The sequence below is a fragment of the Canis lupus genome, unplaced genomic scaffold, assembly GCF_011100685.1.
Source record: "Canis lupus familiaris isolate Mischka breed German Shepherd unplaced genomic scaffold, alternate assembly UU_Cfam_GSD_1.0 chrUn_S1716H1910, whole genome shotgun sequence".
Lineage (NCBI taxonomy): Eukaryota > Metazoa > Chordata > Mammalia > Carnivora > Canidae > Canis > Canis lupus.
Window position 1 is genome coordinate 26,478 of NW_023330565.1, and position 27,308 is coordinate 53,785.

At 44.2% G+C, this 27,308-nt stretch overlaps 1 protein-coding gene across 1 annotated transcript; it reads left to right on the forward strand.

The window, feature by feature from the left end:
- Positions 1-73: 73 nt before the first annotated feature.
- LOC119878555 (phytanoyl-CoA dioxygenase, peroxisomal-like) lies at positions 74-19,206 on the forward strand. The gene is made up of 9 exons (XM_038589173.1): positions 74-442; positions 2,157-2,215; positions 4,698-4,808; positions 5,440-5,608; positions 10,292-10,373; positions 11,623-11,804; positions 14,052-14,225; positions 16,766-16,900; positions 18,891-19,206. The coding sequence occupies exons 1-9, from the start codon at positions 89-91 to the stop codon at positions 18,942-18,944; spliced, it is 1,320 nt and encodes a 439-aa protein (XP_038445101.1). The 5' UTR covers positions 74-88; the 3' UTR covers positions 18,945-19,206.
- The last annotated feature ends 8,102 nt before the right edge of the window (positions 19,207-27,308 follow it).

Consider the following 27,308-nt stretch of genomic DNA (forward strand, 5'->3'; position numbering starts at 1 on the left):
GTGAATTGTCAGAGCATCTGCACAGGGAGGGAGGGGCACAGTCACGTGGGATTAAACAGACTGAAAGTCCCGGTTGGGAGCATGGGTCATGTGTTGGCTCACTTCTCCCTGGACGACCTTCACCGGGTTAGAAGCCCTTGAAAGGATCTCTGCGATCTCGAGGAGCAGGGTGTGCGGGCATCCATCCTCTCCGCCCGGGGCGCCCAGTGCGTGGACCCAGGAGGCCCGGGGCATCTCCGCACGACGGAGAATCCGGGAGTTCTACGCGCTCCGCCTGGGCCACTACTGCTCCTCATCAGCCCCCACCCCCCCACGCCCAGCCCTGCAGCAGCTGTCAGGCCCTGCTGAGCCGTCTCCTGTCGCGGCCATGAACCAGCGCCAGGCAGCCGCCCGCCTGCGCGTCGTGCTGGGACACCTCGGCCAGACCTCCGCCAGGACCGGCGTATCCTTTGGGCTGCGGGAGCTCGGGCTGCAGGAGGGGTGGCCTCCAGGGTCCCCTGGGTCGGCGCCCGCGTCCCCGTGATGGTCCCGCCTGTTCCGGGCGCCCGGGGCGGGGGGCAGGGCGGCAGGCGGCAGGGGGCATCCGGCCGCCGGGAGGGCGCGGGCAGTGCGGGCCCCGGGGCTGATGCGCGCCCCCAGCCCCCGGCGTCCGCGCCGTCCCGGGCCCGGGGCCCCGCGCTGCGGGCGGAGAGCAGGCGGCGTTGCGCGCAGCTCCCCGGGCCTCTGGCCGCGGCCGCCCGGAGCCCGGGAAAGGCGAAGCACGGGCCCGGCACCGCGCGCGGAGCTGCCCGGGGCGGCCGGGCGGGCGGGCGGGCGGGCGGGCGGCAGCGGGACCCTCGGGCCGGGCCGGCCCCCTCCGCGGGGGAGCCCGCTCTGGCCGCGGCCCCGGCGCTCCCCTCCTGCCCGGGACCTGCGTGCGCCGCCCGCCGCCCGCCGCCCGCCGCGCCCAGGGGCCCGCGCTCTCCGCGGCCTCGGCCTTCACGAGGGCAGCTCGCAGGCGCCGTGGGCGCCACTGCTGTGGCATCCAGGACACGTCGCTGCAGGACAGGGACACCAAGTTGCCGGATAGAACCGGGTCTCCTGATCCCTCTGGGGGCCACTTCGGGGAGCCTGGGAAACGCTGCGCGCGATTTTCCCTTAAGCCGCGGGACTAGTCTCTGTCCTGCTGTGGGCAGGGTCCTGAAACCTTTCCTACAAATGAGACTGGCTGTTGTAGGATTGCTCTGAGTTCCAAGCCGCGATGCAGCGGTAAACGAAAGTCCAGCCGCCCTCCCACAAGGCTGATGAGGTGATCTCATCCGACGGGCCAGAAAGCAGAAACCCAGGCCAGGGGAGAGGCACACTCTTGACCGAAGCCATTTAACTAAAGCAGTGTGTTCCCGGGACGGGCACCGTCAACAGCAGCTGGAAACTTGCTAGAAAGGCAGATTCCAGGCTCATCTCTGACCCTGGACTCCAAACACCCGGGAGTGGGGCCCAGCCATCTGTTTTCACTTGTTTCGGATACATGCCCAACAGTGAGAAGCACCAACATACTGGGACTAGGGATAACTGGGTCCAGTCTGGTACTGCTGTTAACATTTGATATCATGGGCCCCTGGGTGGCTCAGTCCACGAGGCATCTGATTCCTGTTTCTAGCTCAGCTCTGGAGTGGAGCCTGTTGATTTAATGGACTCTTTATTTAATTTTTTAACGAGCCTTACTCCTTCTCCTATTTTGGTCTGGACTGCCACTAACTTCAATACTTCTTTTGAAGAGTACATTGCTCCTCACTGTTAGACATGAACCTTACAATGTTTATTTGTTCAGTAGTTTAGTGGAAGGAATAGTCACATAGAATAAACTAGGGAAATCTATGAAGGAAACAGTGATGGCTCAAGTGTGGGCTCAGCCATTCTCTGCTGGGTGACCTTGGACCAGTTACTGAGCCCAGGGGTCCAGGCCACCTTCTCTGGGCAGCTGGAATGCTGATAAAGGTCTTGGGGCTTCCAGCCCCTCCTCAGGACTTTGTGAATTGAAATGATGGAAGCAAGGGCGCATACCTGTCATCAGCTCTGTGTGACTTCCCGGATGAGGGCTAATCCAGGGCCAACTGTGGGTTCCAGAAAATGCTGACTCTGAAATTTAATTTTATTTGCCTTAATTCATATTGTAGGTAGCTTACCCCACTTCGGGAGCTGTGTCTCCAAACAGCTTCCATCCTCCACAATTCCAGTAAGTAGATCTAATGGTCATTAAAAACCATATGATATACATATATACAGCTTTTTCTAGTGGTAATTAAGATATAAAATACAGGGGATGCCTGGGTAGCTCAGCAGTTGAGCATCTGCCTTCAACTCAGGGCGTGATCCCTGTCCAGGGATCAGGTCCCACATCAGGCTCCCTGTGAGGAGCCTGCTTCTCCCTCTATCTCTCTGCCTCTCTCTCTGTGTCTCAAATAAACAAAAAAACAAACAATAAATAAAATATTTTTTAAAAAAAGATATAAAATACAACATATCATGTTGTCCGGTGAATTTATTACACAGGGGGTGGGGCGCTTGGGTGGCTCAGTGTGTTAAGCATCTGACTCTTGATTTCTGCTCAGGTCATGGTCTCAGGATAATGGAATGGAGCCCCATGGAGGGCTCTGTACACAGCAGGGAGTCTGCTTGCCCCTTTCCGTCTCTGCTCACCCTGCCCTGCCTGTCCTCCCTCCCTCCATCCCTAAAGAGAATAAATAAAATTAAAAATATAATTCATGGGGCAGCTTGGGTGGCTCTGTGGTTTAGAGCCTTCCTTCAGCCCAGGGCCTGATCCTGGAGACCTGGGATCGAGTCCTGCGTCGGGCTCCCTGCATGGAGCCTGCTTCTCCCTCTGCCTGTCTGTCTGTCTGTCTGTCTCTCTCTCTCTCTCTCTCGTAAATAAATAAATAAATAAATAAATAAATAAATAAATAAATAAAATATTTTAAAAAAATAATTCATTATAAAAATCCTCTGTTGCCTGGACTTGTTCTAATTAAACCTAGGGAAAATGTTGAAGACCTTGACTTAATTTTTATATGTATTTTAACATTTAGAAAGGCAAAAAATTTTAGAAGTGTATAATCTGATTAATTCTTTTTAAAGATTATTTATTTTTTTATTCATCAGAGAGACAGAGAGACAGAGAGGCAGAGACACAGGCAGAGGGAGAAGCAGGCTCCATGCAGGGAGCCTGATCCGGACTGAATCCCGGAACTCCAGGATCATGCCCTGGGTGGAAGCAGGTGCTAAGCACTGAGCCACCCAGGGATCCCCTACCCCGGTTATTTCACATTCAGGCATGTTACACCTCATTGAAGTTAGCCCTTAGTGTGTGGTCATACTGCTCTATTAGGTAGTATCTTTGGTTTATCTTAAATTATCTTTGTAGGAGAAGACATGATATCCATGGAATATTATCATAGAGCCACAATTCTGATGTAAATTAATGGATGGGATGCTCTGAGTTGTGCATAAACTGACTTGGATTTTTCAACTTTGATTTCTTCTGAGAATGTATGATTTTTTTTTGAGAATGTATGATTTAATATAAAACATAAAATCTGTTATATTTAAAATAAAATTAAAATATAAAATCTACTGGATTTGATTCCCACCTAAAAAACCATACTTATTCCTTACAAAACAAATTACAAAATCAGAGAAATAAAAGGAATTTTAAAAAATCATTCATAATTCCATTACATAAGGCAATCACTTATAAAACATGTTTTTAAAAAAATTTCTCTTCATTAATTTCAAGTAGTGTCTTGGTTTTGTGCAAATCTAAGTATATTTTACTATTATAAGCACTGTCCATGCTATTAAGTCCTTCATTTTTTTTAAAGATTTATTTATTTTTTTATTTTTTATTTTTTTTAATTTTTTTTATTTTTTTTTTTAATTATTTATTTACGATAGTCACAGAGAGAGAGAGAGAGAGAGGCAGAGACACAGGCAGAGGGAGAAGCAGGCTCCATGCACCGGGAGCCCGACGTGGGATTCGATCCCAGGTCTCCAGGATCGCGCCCTGAGCCAAAGACAGGCGCCAAACCGCTGCGCCACCCAGGGATCCCTTAAAGATTTATTTAATTAAGAGAGAGAAAGCATAAGGGGTAGTGAGTGAGAGAGGGACAGAGGGAGAGAATCTCAAGCAGATTCCCCACTGAGGCCATAGTAAGCCATGGGCTCAATCTCAGGACCCATGAGATCATGACCTGATGTGAAATTACCAGTTTGCACCTAACCGACTAAGCCACCCCAGGGCACATGCTCTTCACTTTTAAAGCCCGAGTCCTATCTATCCCATTGAGTGGACATAAGTAATTAATTATTCTTCTATTTTTTGGTGACAGTAGTTAATGTTTTGGATTTAGACCTTTTCTAAATACATGTTGAGTTTAGGGGTTCCTGGCTTGCTCAGTCAGAAGAGCACATGACTCTTGATCTTGGGGTTATGAGTTCGAACTCCATATGGGATATGGATATAGGGATTACTTTTAAAAAAATGAACAAACTTAAAAGAAACCATTAGACATTAAATAAAAAGGTTCAGATATTTTCTTAGAGTAAATAAAAAATAGAAATGCCGGATGGAAGAGTAGTAGAAACATTTCTCAGGTTCTTGATACATAGTGTTGGGTTGTGATTTTTCAGTTGGACTTATTTGAAAGTTTTCTTTCCTTTAGGTATACTCAGGATAATGATGTCCTAAGCCTAGAACAGAGAAAATTTTATGAAGAAAATGGGTTTCTTGTCATTAAAAGTTTGGTGTCTGACCCGGACATTCAACGCTTTAGGTACAGTAACCTTTCATTATTTTAAGAAATATGTTGTATGTTTGCAATGGGAACATGGGTAGTAAGAGTAGTGTGTGCATATTCAGATATTTTTCAGGGACTGGTTACTTGGGAACTGGTTGGGAACATGAGCTCTGGAGCAAGAAGGGCTGGCTTTAATCTTAGCCCTTCTACTTAATCTTGTGTGCCCTGGGGCAATTTACATTCCATGCCTCTCCTTTCTCATCTGTAAAATGGGGATAATAGTACTGAGCCCTAGTGTTGTTGTGAGGACTGAATAAGGTAAAAGACACACAGAGTGCTTCCAACCGGGCCTGGCCCATGGAATGGAGGAGAGAAGTATTTGCCATTGTTACTCAGATGCAACCAAATCACAAATTTTCCCCCACTGTTTTCTTAGGCTAAGGAAGATGTGAGTTCTCACAGCGAATTCTGGCCTCACAGTGAGGAGGCAGGGGCTTGTGAGCTGGCCATTTCCTCACCCTATGCTCAGAGCTGCTCAGTCTGGCCTGGAGGTCAACTTGGTGCAGAGACACCATCTCCTCAATCTTTGTGGATCTTTCCACAGAACTGGCCAGGCAGGTGCCTGGAGCCTGCAGTAATGACATCATCTGCCAATTTCATTTCCTAGGGACCAGTTTGAAAGGATCTGCAGAGGGGAGGTGAAACCAAAACAAATGATAATAATGAGAGATGTGTCCATTGCAAAATCAGAATATATTCCAAGTGAAAGGATGATTTCAAAGATCCAAGACTTCCAAGAAGACAAGGAACTCTTCAGATACTGCACTCTCCCTGAGGTTGGAGAACCTTCCTGTGTTTTCTTTGTTTTTAGGTTAACAGCCCACCGACATGCCTGCCCCAGGAATTGCTGCTTTTCCTTTCTCTGAGCCCCTCTCTGGTGGTTGTAGAGCAGTGGTTCTCAGTTGGAGGAGCACATCTGGTGGCGCCTGGAGCCCTGTAGGGTTGTCACAAGGTTTGGTCTGTAGAGCCTGGGCATGCCGCTAATGGAGCCCAGGGAGCCTATAATGCACAGAACAGCCCCTCCCCCCAATTAATGAATTATCCGGCCCCAAATGTCAATACTGGCCAGGTGGAGATACCCTGCTCTGGCGCTTGGTAATTAACCTGGTGGAGAAGGGCGGGAATTCTGCAGTGGAGAGGGGGAGCCTCTCTCACACTGAATATGGGCATATCAACAGGAGTCACATTGCAGATCCCACTCACTATACATCCATTTATTGTTGCTTTTGTTTCTGTGAATCTGGTAGTAGAGGTTTAAGTAGGTCTTTAGAGTTAAACTTGTCTAAAAAATTCTCATTCTTTAAGCATAAATCATGTTTATAAAGTTATCCACATAATATAGAACATGTAAAGTGAAGTCTCCCAACGTTCAGCCCCACTCACTGCCAAGCTTTTAGGTGTATTCAACTAGAATTCTTTCATGGCCATGAAAATGCATACGTAACCCCCCACGTTTTGTGTATCACGGGAACAAACTGGTTGTCACCGAGTCTTGTCCACTTATAATAGATCTCAGACATCTTTCCATATCACTTACATATTATCACTTATGTATCTATATCATACTTGCAAATTTCTGCATAAATATATGACAGTTTATGGATAATTTATTTAGAATGGTTTTAGATTGTTTATTGTTTTTTAAAGATTTTATTTTTTCATGAGACACAGAGACAGGCAGAGACATAGGCAGATTGAGAATAAGCTACCTGTGGGAAGCCTGATGTAAGACTTGATTCCAGGACCCCAGGACCATGACCTGAGTCAAAGACAGACACTCAACACTGAGCCACTCATGTGTCCCTTGACACATGGCACACTTTTTTTTAAGGGGCACTTTGCATATAGAACATTTTGGAAATTATAACCCCAAATGCTAGTAGATAATTTGACTTAATGGGAACCTGGCTGCTTTAGTTGGTAGAGCATGGGGGATCTTTTAGTTTTTAAGAGGTATGCACTTTTTTTTTTAAGATTTATGCATTTATTTTTGGCATGAGAAGGGGACAAGGCACAGGTTGAGGTAGAGGGAGAATCCTCAGGCAGACTCCCTGCTGAGTGCAGAGGACGACACAGTGCTGGATCCTTAGACCAAGATCATAACCTGAGCCCCAACCCAGAGGTGGACATTTAACCAAGTGAGATACTCAGGATATTCATGAGATATTCATGAGAGACGCAGAGAGAGAGGCAGAGACAGAGGCAGAGGCAGGCTCTTCACATGGAGCCTGCGCAGGACTTGATCTCTGGACTGGGATCATGCCCTGAGCCAAAGGCAGATGCTCAATCGCTGAGCCACCCCGGTGTCCCAGTTGCATGTGGAGATTATTTAAAATTTAGAAAAAAAAATACTTAAATAAATAATTAAAAAAAGGAAGAAAATTGTCCTCATGAGAAAAGACTGTACAGGCAGGCCACCTATCATGTCCAGCCCCTTGGGTTGGGGACGAAGGGGGACATGGCCCCTGAATCATCTATTCTTCCCAACCTCAAGTCTTGCAATAGAAATGGAACTTGTGAGCATCGATCAAGGAGGAAAAGCTTGAAGTTAGAGGTAACTTGTGTTAGATGAATCACGATGAGGCCTCCAGGGTTCCCACCTTTTGTGTAACACGGGAACAAACTGGTTGTCACTGTGTTTTGTCCACTTATAATAGACCTCAGACATCTTCCCATATGACTTACATATTATCACGTGTATCTATATCTATATCATACTTGCAAACTTCTGCATAGCATCCCATTGTGTCAATGTACCACAGTTTATGAACCATTTATTTCAAATGCTTTTAGTTTTATTTTTATTATTTTTTAAAGATTTTATTTATTTATTCATGAGAGACACAGAGAGAGAGGCAGAGACATAGGCAGAGGGAGAAGCAGACTCCTCACACAGAGCCCGATGCCGGACTTGTTACCTGGACTGTGATCACACCCTGAGCCAAAGGCAGAGGCTCAACCCTGAGCCACCCAAGAGTCCCGGTTGTGTGTGGATATTACTTAAAATTTAAAAAGATCTTTAAACAAATGTTAAAAAAAAAGAAAGAATATTTTCCTCATGAGAGAAGACTGTACAGGCAGGCCACCTATCATGTCCAGCCCCTTGGGTTGGGGACAAAGGGGGACAAGGTCCCTGAATCATCTATTCTTCCCAACCTCAAGTCTTGCAATGGAAATGGAACTTGTGAGCATCAATCAAGGAGGAAAAGCTTGAAGTTAGAGGCAACTTGTGTTGCCTGAGGCCCTGGGTACCCGGAGGCCTCCAGGGTTCCCACTGTTCTCAAGTGTGCACCATGCACCTACTGGTTCATGCAATGACTTTTAGGAGGTGGGTACGGTACGATATAGTAGTTGGGTATTTATTTCAATATGTATTGGAAAAAGTAGCTGGTGCATCAAACCTATGACTTCAGGAATATTATTAATCAGGATAAGACATGAGTTAATTTAGGAAAATTATTGACTAATATTGGGCAGTTAGCAACATATGCTAGAAATGGTAAAATGTCTCTTGAGTCACTGAAGTTTAGAAAATACTGGTAGGAGATGCTGGGCAGGCATGGCCCGATGGAGCATGTGAGTCTTGATCTCAGAGTCGTGGGCTCAAGCGATAGAGATTACTTAAAACCAGGAAACAGGAAAGGAAAGTATATGAAGAAATATATTTGAGGAATATATTCTTCAAAGAAAATATCACAAGAAAATATAAAAGATGACACCCTTTATAAAAAAAAAAACAAATATGAGCCCCGACTCCTAGGATTTGGGACCATTTCGAGTGTTTCATGCTCAAATTGCCAATATGGCTTATACGGGAGATCAAGTAGTGAGAAAGCAGTAGAAGAGGCTTCATTTTTTGAAGTCAGACAGAACTGGAGATGGAATACCGTCCTTTTCGTTGAAATTGCTCTGCCACCTTGGGCACTTTATTATCTGCAGGATAATGATCATTTAAAGGATCTTTAATTCCTGGGGGCATTACTTTTCAGGGATTGTTGTGAGACTTAAGTGGCTGACACATAAAGCGCCTGGCAGGTGGTAGGCATGCAAAGCTGAGTGCTTTCCTCCCTAGTGGGTTAGATGTAGGAGGGAGCACACCCGCTGCCAGACCTTTGGCCAAATTCAGCCTCCCCACCCCGCCTCTGCTTCCTCATACTCTGTAACTGCACCTTGCTGTCAAGCACCAGTGCCCATGTCATTATTTAACATCCTTCCAACAGAATATAGATGCCATGGGAGGAGGGACCTGTTCATCTCACTCCCTGCTGCGTGTCCTTTTCTATCACTGTCTGGTTTGTAGCCCTCAGTGAAGAGCTGTGGAAAGGGAGGTGGCCTGACTGTGAAGTGTCCCCCTGTTGCTGTTCTCTTGTCCCCTGGGCTCTGCATGGCAGCTGCACGTTATTGGGGCCTCTCATGGTCCTTTCATTTATTATTCTCTTTAATGATTCTACTTATTTGAGAGAGAAAGTGAGTGAGATCAAGAGAGATCATGAGTGGCAGGGAGGGGCAGAGGGAGAGGGAGAAGCTGACACCTCTCTGAGCAGGGAGCTGGACATGGGGATCATGACCTGAACTGAAGGCAGATGCTTAACTGACTGAGCTGCAATGGTGTCCCCCTACCACCTTTTTAAAAAGTGACTTCTACACTCTAGGAGTAGCTTGCAGTCACGACCCCGAGATCAACAGGTTCATGTTCTAGTGATTGAGCCAGCCAGGTGCCCCTCGTGGTCCCTTCTTATGAAGAGTCTCCGTGAGGGGAAGAGGAAGGTGCCTTCTCCCTGGGCATCTATGGACAGTGTCAGGTGAAAGGAGGGTATTCCTGCCCTTCCCAGTTGAAAGCTGAGAGAAACTCTTCGCATTCTCATAGAAAATGGGGTTTGGTTTCCAACTGGCTTAAAAAGCCTGTTTAAGGGCAGCCCCGGTGGCCCAGCAGTTTAGCGCTGCCTTTGGCCCAGGGTGTGATCCTGGAGACCTGGGATCGAGTCCCAAGTCGGGCTCTTGGCATGGAGCCTGCTTCTCCCTCTGCCTGTGTCTCTGCATCTCTCTCTTTCTCTGTATCTCTCATGAATAAATAAAATCTTAAAAAAAAAAAACCACTTTTTAATTCAGAGTGTTGCAGATTTCCAGTGCTGACTTTTTCATTCTTTGTTTGCAACTTTGGGAAATACCAACTTTTTTTTTTTCTTTAAATAATTGTTTGATAGAGAGGGAGAGGCAGAAGGAGAAAACCTGAAGTAGACCCATTACTGAGCTAGGACCCCAAGGCAGACCTGTATCCTATGACCCTGAGAACATGATCTGAGCTGAAATCAGGAGATGGATGCTTAAGCAACAGACTCACCCAGGCACTTCTACCAAGTGTTTTGTATAACTATGTGCATTTTGACTCTCGTACAAATAAGTGTACATTGTACTACGTGGTTGTTTATTTGATTTCTCATGCAACTCTTTACTCTTAGATTCTGAAATATGTGGTGTGCTTCACTGGACCCAATATTATGGCCATGCATGCAATGCTTATAAACAAACCTCCAGATTCTGGTAAAGTGCTTTTATTTCTTAAAGTAGAAGCCAAAAACAAAAAACAAAAAACAAAAAAACACAAAAACCCAAAACAAAACTAAACAAAAAAACAGAAGGGAAAAGTAAGAAAAAGTTTCAAGGATTCAAACTATAGCTTTGTGCATAACTGCTGAACTTTGAAAAACAAATGTGGGGATGCCTGGGTGGCTCAGTGGTTGAGGGTCTGCCTTTGGCTCAGGTCGTGATCCTGGGGTCCTGGGATCGAGTTTTGCATCAGGCTCCTCACAGGGAGCCTGCTTCTCCCTCTGCCTGTGTCTGTGACTCTCATGAATAAGTAAGATCTTTAAAAACATAAAATAAGGGCAGCCCGGGTGACTCAGCGGTTTGGCTCCGCCTGCAGCCCAGGGTGTGATCCTGGAGACCCGAAATCAAGTCCCACATCAGGCTCCCTGCATGAAGCCTGCTTCTCCCTCTGCCTGTGTATCTGCCTCTCTCTCACTCTCTGTATCTCTCATGAATAAATAAATAAAATCTTAAAAAAAAACCCAAATGTGTATAAAATGTGTATATACCTTTAAGTCTTAAAACAGTATGTATCATAAGAATTGTGAAGTAGAGTTTCATCGTGAAGAGGATTTCAGATGTCAACTCTATGGTTATTTTTTCTTATTTTTAAAGATTTTATTAATTTTTTTGAGAGGGAGAGACATCATAGAGGAAGGGAGAGAAGCAGATTCCCTGCTAAGCAGAACCCTATGCAGGGCTTGATCCGAGGGCCCTGAGATCCTGAGCTGAGAAGAAGGCAAATGCTTAACCCACTGAGCCACCCAGGAGCCCTTAGAGGCCTTTTATTAATTTAGTTAGCTGATATTTTTTGCATCAGCCACTTAGAAGGCTAACAGGGAACCTCAAATTTGGTTGCTCTCTTCAATTACTCAAACTTTTTTTTTCTTGAATACTAGATTCTATGCCCAAACCACAATTACAAAGGAATAAAATGCAATAGAGTTCATGACGTGTATGAATTGCTAGTGAATGTTGTGTGTCAGTAAGTCCTCGGCTCCCAGAAACCCAGAAAAAAAATAGAGGATCTGGAGTTGTCCTGTGGATTTGATATTCAAATTTGATGCTTATCTCTCTGGACTGATTCTCAATAATGTTGTTTCACTTCTTTGGGTTTTGTGGGAATAGTCATTGCTGTGGTTTTGCAGGCAAAAGAGATGAAATCTGAGATGCAAGTGTGTATTAACAGCAGGTTCTGTTTCAGGCAAGAAGACATCCCGCCATCCCTTGCACCAGGATCTGCACTACTTCCCCTTCAGGCCCAGCAATAAAATTGTCTGTGCTTGGACAGCCATGGAGCACATCGACAGGAACAATGGCTGTCTGTGTGTGTTCCCAGGCACACACAAAGGCTATCTGAAGCCACACAATTGTCCCCAATGGGAGGTATGTCTGCGTAGAGGAGGCATCATTTTTTTGTTGTTGTTTTTTGTTTTTTGTTTTTTGAGGTTAGCTTTTTTTTGTATTTTTTTATAGGGTTCGATTTTTCAACCTATAGTATAATACCCAGTGCTCATCCTGTCAAGTGCCCCCCTCGATGCCTGTCACCCAGTCACCCCATCGCCCTGCCTGCCTCCCCTTCCACTATCCATTGTTCCTTTCCCAGAGTTAGGGGTCTCATGTTCTAGCTCAGAGGAAGAATCTGTTTTTTGTTTGTTTTTGTCGTTGTTTTCTTTTAAGATTTTATTTATTTATTTGAGAGAGAGAGAAAGAGCACAAGCAATGGGAGAGGAGGGGAGGAGAGAGACAAAGGGGAAGGGAGAGGGACAAGCAGACTCTGCTGAGCACGAGTCAGATATGTGGCTTGAACTTCGCACCCTGAGATCATGACCTGGGTTGGCATCAAGACTTGGACGCCCAACTGACTGAGCCACCCAGGCACCCCTAGAGGAGAAATCTTAACCAGAATATTGTTTGTTTTGATTTCACATCACTCTCCCTAAAGAGCTTTAACAATCAGATGGCATTTCCTTCCTTACAAAACATCATTATAGGATTTACAATTAGGGTCAGGGAAGATTCAAGGATGTCAGGTAAAATAACCATTTTTCCATCAAGAAGTGTTGGAAAGCTGACCAGTGTGGGGCACTTTGGTAGGTACTATATAGGATATGAAATTATCAAGCCCAATTGCACAGGTAAGATGTCAACACTTGCAACACCACATGCATGTGTAAAGTGCCAACTACAACTTACCCACTGATTGATGGCTCTTGGCATAAAGAAGAGAGAGGAATCATCTCTTTACTGCTAGAGAGACCAATGAAGGCTCTGGGGAAGCATGAGTAGTATTCCATTGCATGACTGTTACATGGTGTATGGAATTGAGCTAGTTGAGGATGGAAAAGTATAGAAGGCTTTTGAGCCCATGAATGGTGAGATCAAATTGATCCTTCAATAATGATAATCTAGAGGCTTAGAGCAGGATATACTGGAGGTAGGGCTCCAGAGGCAGAGAAACCAGAGAGGAGATGATAAGTGTTTTAGGTATCAGACAATATGGTCTTGAAATCCCATAATGATGGTCAGAAAGAGAAGAGCACGGGTTGTTAACGCAGGAAGAATGAATGTGGTCTGTAGGAAGTAAAGAATATGGCTTTCAGGACTTCTGTCTCAATTAGATTCTTGCACTGAGCATTAGTGCCAAGGAAAATACTGGGGTCTGGATTCTGATATAACTGAAACTGTGAGATTCACAAATTCAGTTGAGTTTTGGGGAAAGTTTGGTGCAGGCAACAGAAGTGGGCTGTGGCTGACTTAAGCCAAACGAAGTGTTTTGGAGGGTGGCAGGCACCTGCTGAGTCCATGGAAAGGCTGGCTAGCTCTGATGAGCAGGAGAGTGGGGGTTATGTTCAGTGGGAACACTCGGGGTGGGGCACCTGGTGGGGTCAACTGAACTGTGATCATGACCAGTGCCTTCCATCTTCTGCTCAGATTCAAAGTGACCACAGTGGGCGGTTAGATTGACTTAGCTTAGGTCACGTATCAACCCTGGCCAGGAGAGAAGTGCACTGGATGAAAACCACAACTGAGTCCAGCAGGAAAGCAGTCCTTTCCCCAGAAGAATGTGGCACAGTCTCAGGAAGGGAAATGTGATGCCGTCCTTCCACCATAACTATTACTTAATGAAATAACTGACTTGGGAAATAGTTATAAAAAACAGAATGTTTTAATTTACTGTTTTTCTTTCCTTACTCTGCATGTGACATCAGTGCTTTCTGAGCTGAGAAAAATTGAGATTTTCTCTCTGCTGGTTTGGGAGAACAATTAGCTTCTTAGAGGTACTCCTGAGTTATAGAAGAATGGTTCAGGCAAAGTTCTAGGTGAGGAGAATATCATCCTGGGAAAGAATGATTATACATTCAGGCTTGAAAGGTGATCTCCCATGTTAACTGCAACATGCAACGTTGATCTAGATCCTCAATATAATACAGTTATGAAGGGTGAGAAGAAATTTCAGCATCTTCCTTTGCCTCCCTAAATCCATGATTTTAATATCACAATGTGACTTTCACAGCCACACATCTGAGAAGCTTTTGTATATTTGCAGTACCTGTTAAGAATCTATTTATCTTTCTCTTGGAAGAACTTAGGAAATCTACTTTTTAGTCATTGGGTTCCTCAAATACAGAGTTGGGTTCTCTTATGTGTTCTAGGGGGGGCGTGAACTTAATGTTCTATGGGATCCAGGACTATGATGAAAACAGCCCCCGCGTGCACCTCGTGATGGAGAAAGGAGACACCGTTTTCTTTCATCCTTTGCTCATCCACGGATCTGGCTGGAACAGAACTCAAGGATACCGCAAGGTATGCATTACATCACCGTGCTTTCCAAAGACGAATAGGTTAGAAGCAAAAATGTCAAGATATGTGAAACTTTATGAGATTTGTGATGTTTAACTAAACTGCTCTTGCTCTGGTTTATTTACCAGGAAATATATTTGATACCACATTCTTTTTTGCTAAGTTATCAGTAGGAGGCCATGTGACCTCCGGTTCCCAATCCTACTGATCGTGAATTAGGAACATTCATAGAGTTGCTTGGTAGCCCACAGCCTGTGCTTTTGGAGACAGAAAGAATGGATGATGTACTAAAATCTTAAAATGGGAAATGGATATAGGAACCGTTTATGACGGCAGTTTATAATAGCTTTGTTATTGAATTGGCTGCCCAGAAATAAGATTTAGCAGCGAGCCATGGTTTTTGCCCCTTAGCTATGAATATATTAAAAACCTATTGATTTCATTGCTTGCATTAAAATTTGACAAAATTTCCCATATTCCCAGATTTCTCTCTTCTCAAAAATTCAGCAGCTCTGACAGTACTGTGGACTGACATTATTCCACATTACATGGCTCTTATTACGATATATAGGGGGGTTTTGGGGTTGAGTGAAGCGTGCCAGTTTGTCACACCAACACCCATTGTCTCCCTAGGTGCAGGGTTAGCTACCATGTTTCATCTTCCATTCATTCATATTTCCACCAGGTCAACAGGGCCAGGATGAGGGTGAGGCAAGAAAGCCCTCTCCTCCAGGGAAAATTTAGCAGGGGTCGGGGGATGGTGCCAAACACCTCAACAATCAAGTTAAATGATAGTTTAAGGCAGTATTTAGAAAATCAAAATCAATGCAAAAAATACCTTGATGAACACAATGCCAAAATTTTAAATAAAGACTAGATCAGACTCCCCACCAACATGATCCTCAGAACTGTACAAGCAGGGGTACAGCCACAATGACATAAATAATATGAATGTTCATGAAATTCATGAATTTGGCCATTTATCATGTGTCCTTGGTGTCAAAATTCAACTTGATATAAAAAATGGAATTTTATGTATATCCATCTGTATCAAAACAGCAAGCTAAGACAAATAGTCTTAAAGTCTGTATGAGTTAGAGAATTATATTACTTCCTATATGATCAGGGTTATAAACTGAGTAGGATAACAACATACTGAAAGATCTCATGTCAAAACCTGAAAATATAGTATAAAGTGATTACTGTATGAAACTAAAAGGTAAATGATAAGAAACCAAGTAATGTGATTGATAATATCCTAACTTTGTAATTTTTCAATAGTTTTTGAACTACTTTATTTGGGAAAAGATGAACCCCTACAAAAAGACTTAAAAATGCATATATGGTAATGTACTTATCCCCTTGGATGTCACTTTTTCTTGGTGTGGTTTGGGGGCTTCCATGGGAAATGGGGGTCCCTGTGTGGCTCAGCGGTTGAGCGTCTGCCTTGGCTCAGGGGGATGATCCCAGTCCGGGGATCCAGTCCTACATCGGGCTGCTTGCATGGAGCCTGCTTCTCCATTGCCTGTGTCTCTGCTCCCCTCTGTGTCTCTCGTGAACAAATTTAAAATATATATATATAATAAAAATTAAAAAAAAAAAAAGGAAATGGAATTTGTGACTCCACTGTCTACAAATCTCATGTTGTAAGCAAAGCAGACAGCCCTTCTGAGAGGTGAGGTCATCTCAAGAGAAGAGAACTAACATGCGACTAGGAAAGTGAGTTTTAAGTTTATCTGCTGATAACCTTTTCAAGAATGGGAACAACCGGGCAGCCCCGGTGGCCCAGCGGTTTAGCGTGGCGAGCAGCCTGGGGTGTGGTCCTGGAGACCCAAGATCGAGTCCCATATTGGGCTTCCTGCAGGGAGCCTGCTTCTCCCTCTGCCTGTGTCTCTGCCTCTCTCTTCGCTCTCTCTGGATGAATAAATAAGTAAATCTTAAAAAAAAAAAAAAAAAAAAAAGAATGGGGAGAACCAAGTAACCTCCTTTCCCTTAAGAAGGAAACAAGATGTGTACCTTATGTGAATGATCTTGGACTTCAAATGTCCTTTTGATTTGAAAGGGGTGGGTGTGTATATTATTTTCCTTTGCAAGGTATTTTTAATGTTGATTTCCCTGATCTTTAGACATTAAAATAACAAAGCACCACAAACTCAGCTGAGTAACTAACTTCTGTGACTAAGAAGAGGATGAAGAACCCTGGAACCCATTCCTGTTTAGGACTGGAGGATATGCACTAGCTAGATAAATCACATGTTAAAAAGTTTAAAGTCCTCTTACTCTTGTCATTATGTTCTCAGCCCATTTTGAAAACAAGTATCCCAGGGAGCTTAAAACCTCTTGGAATTTCTCAGTCAGCCTTTAGCTGTACCTAGGGGGAGAAAAGACTCCAACCCCAAAGAGGCTAATCCAAGACACGATGGAACATTCTAGAAATCAAATGCTAGTGAAATAGCTGATGTTCTAAAAGAAGTCTTTCTGTTTGGTTGTTGCTGTTAACAGATTTTTTTCTCCCCCAATATTAATCATTTCACCCTGCACAGGCAATTTCCTGCCATTTCGCCAGTGCTGACTGCCACTACATCGATGTGAAAGGCACCAGTCAAGAAATCGTTGAGAGGGAAGTTATGGAGTTAGTACACAGATTATACGGAATTCCGAAAGATACCAGCTTGCAGGTACGTTTGTATGAGATGAAAGATTTATAAGAGTATTTTCTTCAATGCATGACAATACTCATATCTATTTTTTTAAAGATATTCTTTATTTATTTGAGAAAGAAAGAGAGAGGGAGAGAGAGCATGAGCAGTGGGGAGAGAAAGAGGGAGAGGAAGAAGTAGACTTCCTGCTGAGCAGGGAGCCTGATGTTGGGATCAATCCAGGATCCTGAGATCATGAACTAAGTGGAACATAGAGGCTTAACCAAATGGGCCACCAGGCAACTCTGTTATCCCTGATTTAATTTGGAAGCATAATGTGCATTGTTTAGAGCACCGTGCAGAAGCCTTGCTGAGATCCACTGAGAATTTCAGCTAACACTTGCTTCCCCCACGTGGGGCACCTGAGCATCCCAGACTTCTTTATGTCTTTTGGCCGCCCTGTGCTGTGTAGGCTATCCTGTTCCAGGACAGGCAGGTAGGAAAGGAAACAGCAGATCTGGAGGAGAGCAAGTGAGCAACAAAAGCCACCTTCTGAATGCACATAAGGAAAGTTAAAGGTTTGGGGTGTTACCCATAGGTCTCCCTTAATTTCTCTACAACAGAGTATTTACATATATGCAGATCCAATAACTGTCCCAGAAGCAATTCTCAAGCAGGTTTCTGTGTGGGTCAGTTAGCATCTGGGGTTCCACGGAGCTGATGGCAGAAACCACTGATGCTTATCAAGAGGGGACATGAGACATTATTTCATATGCTTTGCTACTTAATACACAACACTTGTAAAGTAGTTGCGTGTAGCTAGTGGGCATTCAGTGCTGCCGATGATCCCCAGACAAATTACAGTCAAGCCAAAGAAATAAACATATTTGCCTGGTAGACAAAGACATTTTAGCCTCCGAACCAAGAGGCTGATCCTATGTTTCAATTTGCAGGAATCACCAATATATGTTTTCCTAGGGGGTGACAGGACCTCCACGTAGACTGAATGTAATGATAACTCGGCCCCTCTAGTACTGTGAAGAGTACCGCACACCAGCACTACGCTACTGGGCCACTGGGAATCACCTTCTGAAAGTCAATCCTAGCTGAAGAATCTTACTTCCCCCTTGGCCCCTTCTCCCTTTAGAACCTATGAATCTACCCCATATCAGAAAAGACTCTCATTTCTCATTTGCCGATGGTGGGAAGTCTTGTCCTTCTCTCTTTGCCCAGTTTTTAAAACGCTTTTATGAAGGCATCCTATTTTGTGAAGTGGGGCTTCCGGGCAACACACTGATTCTTGCAGCAGAAAACAAAAGCATATATTGTGTTGGCAGTTTGTCAAGGTTGTAAATGAATGAACTGCCGCCAGTATTTATTTCAATTATTTGAGAGAGAGAGAGAGAGAGAGAGAGAGGAGAGAGAGAGAGAACGTGAGCAGGAGGTGGGGGTATGGGCAGAAGGAGAGGGAGGGAATCTCCAGCAGATTCCCCACTGAGCCAGGACCCCAACACAGAGTCCATCCCAGAACCCTGAGATGAGTTGGACTCTGACTGAGCAACCCAGGTGCCCCAAGAAAGTTTGTTGACTCAAAAGTCTCAGTTGTTTGATGAAGAACAAAGCAATAATACCAAATCACCCCAATACCAAATCATGACCTGATTTTCACTGAGGAGCAGATCACTCTAGATGAGGCAGCGAGTGGCTAAAGGAAAGCCAGACAAGGAGTACAGGTCTTCTTGACCAAACAGCATGCTAAGCCTGTTGAGGACACCTGTAGTCAACAGGAGCACCAATTGGCACAGGCTGACTGGCCTGACTGGCGTCTGGCTCTCTCAGTTTGTTCAACACGATTTCAGATGTTGACAAGTAAATTATTGGGAGTCTTAAAAAATGGTTTATTTACTGATAGGACCACTGTGAGAGTTTTTCCACTTAACTATTCGTAGATGCTAGAAATCTACTTTTTTCTTATGCTGAACACATTCCCAGTGTTCCGTGGACTCCTTGTGGTTGGCTTTATTTCCAGGATGTCTTTAGACTGGGAGGACAGCTGGTGAAAGGAAGAAGGACCAACCTTTGAAGTGGCCGTCTGCTGGAGCTCTTTGAGAGGAAACCAAAAGGAATCAAGATGCCTATGGAACCTGTTTTATTAATGAGCTGTCCTAATCTTTCTTGTCACTTGTTATGAAGATCACAACGCACTTACAGGGAACTTTATGGGATCTGGTTAGCTCTGGGTGAGGGGCTGTTGTTTTAATGGATGAACAGGTGTAACAGTGGCATATTACTATTGTCAGGAATACTACTTTGCACCTAATAAAGGTCACTGATGTCTAATTTAAGTGTGTTCAGTTACTTTCATCCAGTTAGCTCTTTGCCCAAGCAAGAAGGAAAGCTTTGAAACTCAGGGTCTGCTGACTTTTTCGCATCCCTCTTCTGGAAATCCCACCACCCACTGATTTCATGGCATGAGAGACTTCTCAGATCTAGAACACTGTCCTCTACACACACGTTTAATGAAGGGCATTGTGGAGTGAGGACAAGGGTGGATGTTCATGCTCTGACACATGTCCTTGTGTCCTTGAGTCCTTGCATGACTCTTCCAACCCAGCCAGCTTGCTTAAAGAAAAGCCAGAATTTTTCCAAATCTTTCTCTGTTGCTGAAGAAGGAAGACAAAGGTGACTTCCTCTGCTAGTTAGGCAGCTGGAAACTCTCAGCATTTATGAATGAAACCTAAACTCTCTCAAGGTACAGGGAAATTGTTAGTTTCGATTTCTAATGGGCAGGAACTGGGGAAATTTGTTTTTTTTTTTTCATTTAAAGATTATTTATTTATGTTAGAGAGAGCACAAGGAGCAGCAGGTTGGAGGGGCAGAGGGAGTGGGAGAAGCAGACTGCCCGCTGGGCAGGGAACCCGATGGGGGCTCAACCCCAGGACCTGAGCCTAAGGCAGAGATGTTTAACCCACTGAGCCACCCAGGTGCCCCATGGGGACTTTCTTGTAATACAGAGCTGTGTTTCTACACCAGCTGAGGGTAGCAAAGACACATACTACTGATTATTAAGCATACCAGTTAGAATTTAGATCAGGAATAACAAGGAGTCCTTTTCTTTCAATCTGCTAAGCAGAAGTTGTTCTAAATGGACGTTCACCTTTTTTGTTGGTTTCTTTGAGGACGCTTTCTTTCCTTCTCTTTCTTTCCTTGTGAGAGAGCTCAGAGGGAGAGGGAGAAGCAGACTCTTTGCCTAATGAGGGCTCGATCCCCAGGAACCTAGATCATGAGATGAGCCAAAGGTAGATGCTTAACCTACTGAGCACCCAGGTGCAGGAGGACACACAGTTTAAGTTCACATCTGGCTGGAAACTGGAGAAGGTAAGACTATCCCTGACAGGGTTTAAGGAAATTGGATTATGGAAGAATTGTACATAAAATGTACATAAGGAATACGGTGTAATCAGCATGTATGGAGCACTGTTCTAGCAAAAACATTTTTTAACTCTTCAAATTTCAAATACATTTGAAAAAATAAACTTCAATAGGAAAGCAGACAGCACAGTTTATGTCCCTTAGGCATTTCTGGTTGCCAACTAGTCTCTCAGGAAACAATTCATTTCCCATTTGTTCTGTGTCCCTGGTGTCCATGAATTCATTTCCCAAACATCCAAGCATCCATTCCTATTCAGCGCAATAGGACTAGATGTCAAAGAAAGACAACAAGTGGAGGAGTTAGGACGGCTCCTTTTGTCTGTGTGGACCCACCTGGGAGAGGTGGGCAGGAGGATCAGCTGTAGAATGGAGAGCTGGGACGGGATTACCACCGGATCTTGGCAGAATGAGGAGCAGCCTGGTTTCCCAGTGGCTGTAAAGGGGAGGGATTTATCCTGGGCTAACCTTTTATTTCCCCAGAGACTCACTTCAAAGGGCTATAGGAGGTACTCCAAGTGCAGACCAAAACAAATAGAAAGGGTCCCTTTCGTTGATGATTGGCACTGACAGCCTCAGAAAAACAGACCTTGGCTCCTGGTATCTGCTTGGAGTTCCTCCTTTGTGAGCCACAGACTGAAGCAGTTTGAAAAGCTTCTGATTGAATCAACAAAGGGTGGTAACCTTTCCCAAAGCCAATCCTAGTAATATGGCTGCATGGTTCAAACCAAATCCACCTGTGCAAGACCTTTTCCTACTAACCCCGGGCAGGCCGGCAACTCAGCTCCCGTACCCATCCTGTATGTACAGCATAGCCCATCACTTGGCCCTTGACTTTTCCGGAAGGGATGATGTTCTTTTTTTTTCATGTTAAGACCCTGCCTTCCCAAATAGAGAGGGTAGGCTCTTTGACAGCCCTGTCTATTCCTTTGCCCCTCCTGTCCCCCGTGACCACTTCCAGCACACTCACACTCGAGGCACGTACTATTTATGGCTTGTTCAATGTGAACACCAAACTTCTCATTTTTGTAGCTGTCCCTCCTACATAAGAGAGTGTCTTCTTGGAAATGTAGACACTTTACCTGCACGGTACCCATTATGATTCCCAGACATGTTTTTTTCTGAATGTTTCAACCACTTCTCCTTTTTTTTGAAATATATTTTACTTATTTACTCATGAGACTTACACACACACACACAGAGGCAGAGACATAGATAGAGGGAGAAGCAGGCTCCCTCTGGGGAGCCTGTTGCAGGACCGAATCCCAGGACTCTGGGTGGGATCATGCCCTGAGCCCAAGGCATATGCTCAACCACTGAGCCACCCAGGTGTCCCAGTTCCAACCACTTCAAATTCCAGGGCTCTCTTCACCAAACCTCTCCCCTATAGGTGGTGGTATGGGGGGGCGGGGCACTGGAAAAGTGGTGACTGTGGCTGAGTTTTTGCTCACTCATCAGAACTCTAGAAAATGTTTCCGTTGAATTCAACATTTTGTAAGTTTTAGTTTTATATTCTTTATTTTTTAAGTTTTATTCATTTTTAAAAATGTAATCTCTATACCCAGTTTGGTCCTTGAACTCATGAATCTGCCATCAAGAATCAGATGCTCTACCAACTGAGCTTGCTAGGCACCCCCAGTTTTGTTTTTTGTTTGTTTGTTTTTGGCCATGGGTGGATCCTGCACAGGGAGGGGCAGAGGGTGATGGAGAAGCAGACACATCACAGGGTGGGGAACCTAGAGTACAGCTCAATCCCAGGACCCCGAGATCATGACCTGAGCAGAAGACAGAGGCTTAAGTAAATGAGCATGCCCCCAGGTGTCCCCAATAGCCCCTAGGTTCAGTATTCTTAAAGAATTTTTTAAATGGTAGCAAAATGCACATAACACAATTTACCATCATCATCATTTTTAGGCCTCTAATTCAGTGGCATTAAGTACAATCTAATCGTTGTGCAACCATCACCGTCATCCATCTCTAGGACTCTTTGGCTTGAAAAACTGAAACTCTGTCCTCATTAAACACTAACTCCCCATTCCCTCTCCCCCAGGTCCTGGCACCCACCATTCTACTTTCCATCCCTATGAATTTGACTACAATGATAACTCAGACAGGGGGTGGTCCTACAGTATTTGTCATTCTGTGACTGGCTTATGTCACTTAGCATAATGTCCTCAGAGTTGATATATGTAGTAGGTGATGTGTGAAAATTTCCTTCTTTTTGAGCGCTGAGTAATATTATATTGTATGGATATACCCAGTTTTGCTTATCCATTCATCAGTCTGTTGACATGTGGTTTGCTTCCATCTTTCATCAAATGTGAAAATTGCTATGAACATGGTGTACAAATATCTCTTAGACACATTGCTTTCTTTTATTCCAGATACATATATTTATATGTATATTTTTAATATTTATTTATTCATCAGAGACAGAGAGAGGGAGGGAGAGACAATAGGCAGAGGGAGAAGTGGGTACCCTACTGAGAGTCTGAGAGAGACTTGATTCCAGAACTTTGGGATTATGAACTGAGCCAACGGCAGACACTCACCGATTGAACCATGCAAGCGCCCAAAGATACATATTTTTAAGTAGGCTCCATGCAAGGCATGGAGGCACTCACAACCCTGAGATCAAGTCCTGAACTGAGATCAGGAATCAGACACTTAAGTGACCGAGCCACCCAGGCGCCCCTGGAGAACTTGCTGTCAATTTTTTGGTATATATACCCAGAAATGGGGTTGATGGATCATATGGTTTTTCTATTTTTAATTTTTTGAGGAACCCTCATACTGTTTTTCAATAGTGGCTGCACCATTTTGCATTCTTGCCAACATTACATGAAAGTTCTAATTTCTCTACATCCCCACCAGTACTTGTTATTCTATTTTTGTGTGTTTATTTTTCTGGTTTTCTTGGCAGTATTCATCCTCACAGAGGTGAGATGGTGTTGTGTTAGATATTTTTAACTAAGGTAAAAATCTTAGCTCGTACTTCCAAGGACAACTGGATGCTAACTATGCCTTCACAATGACTCAGGGACAAACCTATTGTGAGGATAACTAGGTTTAAGCTAGAGGGTTAGACAAGTTTAAAAAAATGAGCTGGTGTTAAGAAGGGGGGTGATGATGTTACAAAGCTGTTTTCTATGTTTATTGTTTATAAGGACCATGTAATAAAGCAGGCACGCTTTCTGATTGACTCTACAGAGGAAAGCCTTGCAAATGAAGCCCTAGCATAATGATTCTGGGCTTCCCCTCCCTGAACACAGATGGTCCCCCTGGAAGCTTTGGAGGAGGGGGATTTCACAGGAACGTGGAAGGTTTTGGGACTCTGGCTCTGCCACTTCCTAAAAGTTAACATTCCCGAGCCTGTTTCCTTACTGTAAGGTAGCAACACATATGTCTGACCTCTAGGGTGACAGTAGAGGATAAACAGGATAATATACTGTGGGGGCATGCAGCACTGTTCAGATTCTTTTCAGGAATAAAGAATTGGGGCCCCTGGGTGGCTCAGTCTGTTGAGTGTCCGACTTTTGATTTCAGCTCAGGTCATGATCTCTGAGTTGTGAGATCATGCGCCACGTTGGGCTCTGCACCTGAACTCTGGGCCTGGAGCCTGCTTAAGACTCTCTACCCCTCTCCTTCTCCCTACCACCTCCTCTCAACAGCTGATATGTGTGTGCACTTTCGCTCCCTAAAAACAAAAAAGAAAAGAAAAAAGAATATTATCTCTAGCTTTGAAAGGGCTGTCAGCAGATGTTCTTTCTGTCAGCCCTCTAGGGAGGGCCTCAGCTGCAGAGCTGCCTTGGTCTAGGTCATGTCCCTGCCCTGTGTCCACTGGCTGGTACAGCGTTAGAGCTGGTACTGCGTAGGGGGTATGAAAGCTGACACTTCTCAGCCCAACTCAAGGCAACTCTAAAGGGCCATTCCATTTCAGAATGTCTCTTGGCCAAGGGTGTCTCTAAGCTGTGCCTGCATTAGATGGTCCAAATCCTTTTAATTTTTGACTATGTAAAAGGAAAGCAACATATAAGTGGTTATTAGAATTTGCATTCCTTTCATAATAATGAGATTGAGGATTTGTCCCATCTTTATAGGCTTTCTGTGACTGACCAGCTAAATGCTGGTTTCTTCTTAGTTCTAGGTACACCTTCTTCTATAAAAGTTGTAGAAAAGATTTCACATAGCCATACATGACTCAAATGTTTTGAGAGATTAGCCTATTTTTTCTTTCTCATTCACTGCATGCCTGACTCCATGTTGTTATTCCCTGCCTCAGGGATTTTAACAGAAGCAGAATGTGATGTCCAGTCCTGAACCCACTGAGAGGGGCTGATATATGTCCTGGTAGGTAGGGAGGAAGGAGGGTGGGGGACGAGGGTTTGGGCAGGGGTGATGTCTGAAGTATGTAACGAGGGCACCATTAATTAGATATCATGCAGACAGGAATGTGGCACATCTTGACAGTTTGTGAAGTTCCTGAGAAGTGGGTAACTCATCAGGCTTACTGGAACCACTCCAGGAAAATGGCCAGGCTCCGGAAGGCTCTCAAGGCAGGCTGTTCCCTGTGGCAGGTTGGGGCCTGGGTCTCACTTGCTGTCTCAGTCCTTGTCTACTATTTCCAGAGCAGCATTCCCTCTGCTTCCCATCCCTGGTTATCTCAACTCGGAGTAACTTACACCCAGGCCCCTTTCCCCAATGTAGGTGGGTACAAGATACATCATCCAGAGAAAAAGATCAATAAGGAATTGATGGTTTTCAATTAAACCAGAACCACCTAATACGTACATGTAGAACATTCCACCCCAAAGCAGCGGTGTACATATTATTCTCACATGTACATGGGACATTCTCTACAACAGAGCACACAAAGGACACAGGACAATTAGGAAAATGTAACTATCTCAAGCATCTTTTCCAACCACAGTGGTATGAAAATAAAATTAATCACACAAAGATCCCCCCAAAATGTGGAAATTAAGCAACATGCTCAACAAGTCATCAAAGAAATCGAAGGAGGAAAAATACCTAGAGACAAATGAAAACAGAAATACAATACAGCAAAATTTGTAAGCTGCAGCAAAATGATTCTAAGAGGGAAGGTAATAGCAATACAGGCCTACCTCAAAAAGCAGGAAATACCTCCAATAAACAATAAAATTTTACACCTAAAGGAATTATAAAGAGAAGGAAACAATAATTCAGAGCAGAAATAAATGAAAAAGATGAAAATGATAATAGAAAAGATCAATGAGGGGATCCCTGGGTGGCTCAGCGGTTTTAGCGCCTGCCTTTGGCCCAGGGTGCGATCCTGGAGTCCCGGGATCGAGTCCCGCGTTGGGCTCCCGGCATGGAGCCTGCTTCTCCCTCTCCCTCTGCCTGTGTCTCTGCCTCTCTCTCTCTATGTTCTATCATAAATAAATAAAATCTTTGAAATAAAAAAAATCAATGAAATTAATAACTGATCATTTGAAAAGATAAAATGGGTAAACCTTTAGTTGGAATAACTGAGAAAAAAAAGAGAAAAATATAAGTAATCAAAATCGGAAATGAAAGAGGACATTAGTTTTAGTTATGACTGTTTAGATACAATACCGAAGGCAATGATCCTCAGAGAAAAAATTGACAAGTTGGAATTTATACCAAAAAAAATCTCTACTCTGTGAAAGATGCTAAGAATGAAGAGACAGGCCACAGACTTGGGACAAAGTCCTTATAAGACCTATACTAGGGCAGCCCCGGTGGCGGCAGTGGGTTTAGCGAAGCATGCAGCCTTGGGGCGTGATCCTGGAGACCCTGGATGGAGTCCCCCGTCGGGCTCTCTGCATGGAGCCTGCTTCTCCCTCTGCCTGTGTCTCTGCCTCTCTCTCTCTCTCTCTGCATCTCTATGAATAAATAAATAAAATCTTAAAAAAAAAAAAACCCACATACTAATACGATCCAGCGGTCCTGCTCCTTGGTATTTACCGAACTGAATGTGACAACTTCTGTCCACCCAAAAACTGTACCCGGATCTCTTCACAGCTTTACCCGTATCTGCCAAGACTTGGAAGCAACCAAGAAGTCTCTCAGCAGGTGAATGGATAAGTAAACAGGTCCCACCCAGGCAAAGGAATATTAGTCAGTTCTACAAAGAAATGAGCGATCAAGCCATAAATGACATGGAGGACCCTTAAAAGCATATTTTCTGAGTGTGAAAAAAAGCCAATTCTGACAAGATCAAATGCTCTAGGATCCCAATTTGATAATCTGGAAAACGCAATTCAGTACTGTGGAGAGAGTAAAAGATCAGTGGTTGCCAGTTTTTAACTTTCTGGTAAAGTATGAATAGCTACTTTTCCAGATGTGTTATTTCATACTTACTAATCCATACACTTTTCTGTCTTTGAAGGCTTTGGTAACAGGTTTTCAGCTTTTTCTGTTTTGAAGATTACAGAGCCACTGACAGCATTCTAGATATTTAGGGATACACTCTTTCATGATCTTGATTTTTAAGTAAAAATATACAAGAAGTCTTGTGTAAAAGGAGGATTCCATGGTAGAAATCAAATCTAAGAGGAAAAGTTCTTGTTTGGTTTTAAAGATTTCTTTCAGTGAAGGTGTGACTCGGTGGGATCAGTTGGTTTAAATGTCTGCCTTCGGCTCAGATCATGATCTCAGGATCCTGGGATCAGGCCCCCAGCAGTCAGACTCCCTGCTCAGCTGAGAGGGTGGGGCATGGGCTGCTTCTCCTCCCCTTTCCTTCTGTGTGCATGTTCTCTCTCTCTCTCTCTCTCTCTCTCTCTCTCTCTCTCTCTCCCTCCCTCCCTCTCAAATAAGTGACTAAATCTTAAAAGAAACTTTTTAAAGTCTTTTATGGGACCTCTATTTTCTTGAATTAAATTTGTAGTTCTAGAACAAATAGGCGATCTAAAAGGTTGTTTATCCGTGTTACTTAAGAACAGAGGCTTCCCCTCTGTTTGTAACCCCACAAACGTGAGACGGGACTGTGGTCATTAAGCACAAGCGCTGACTC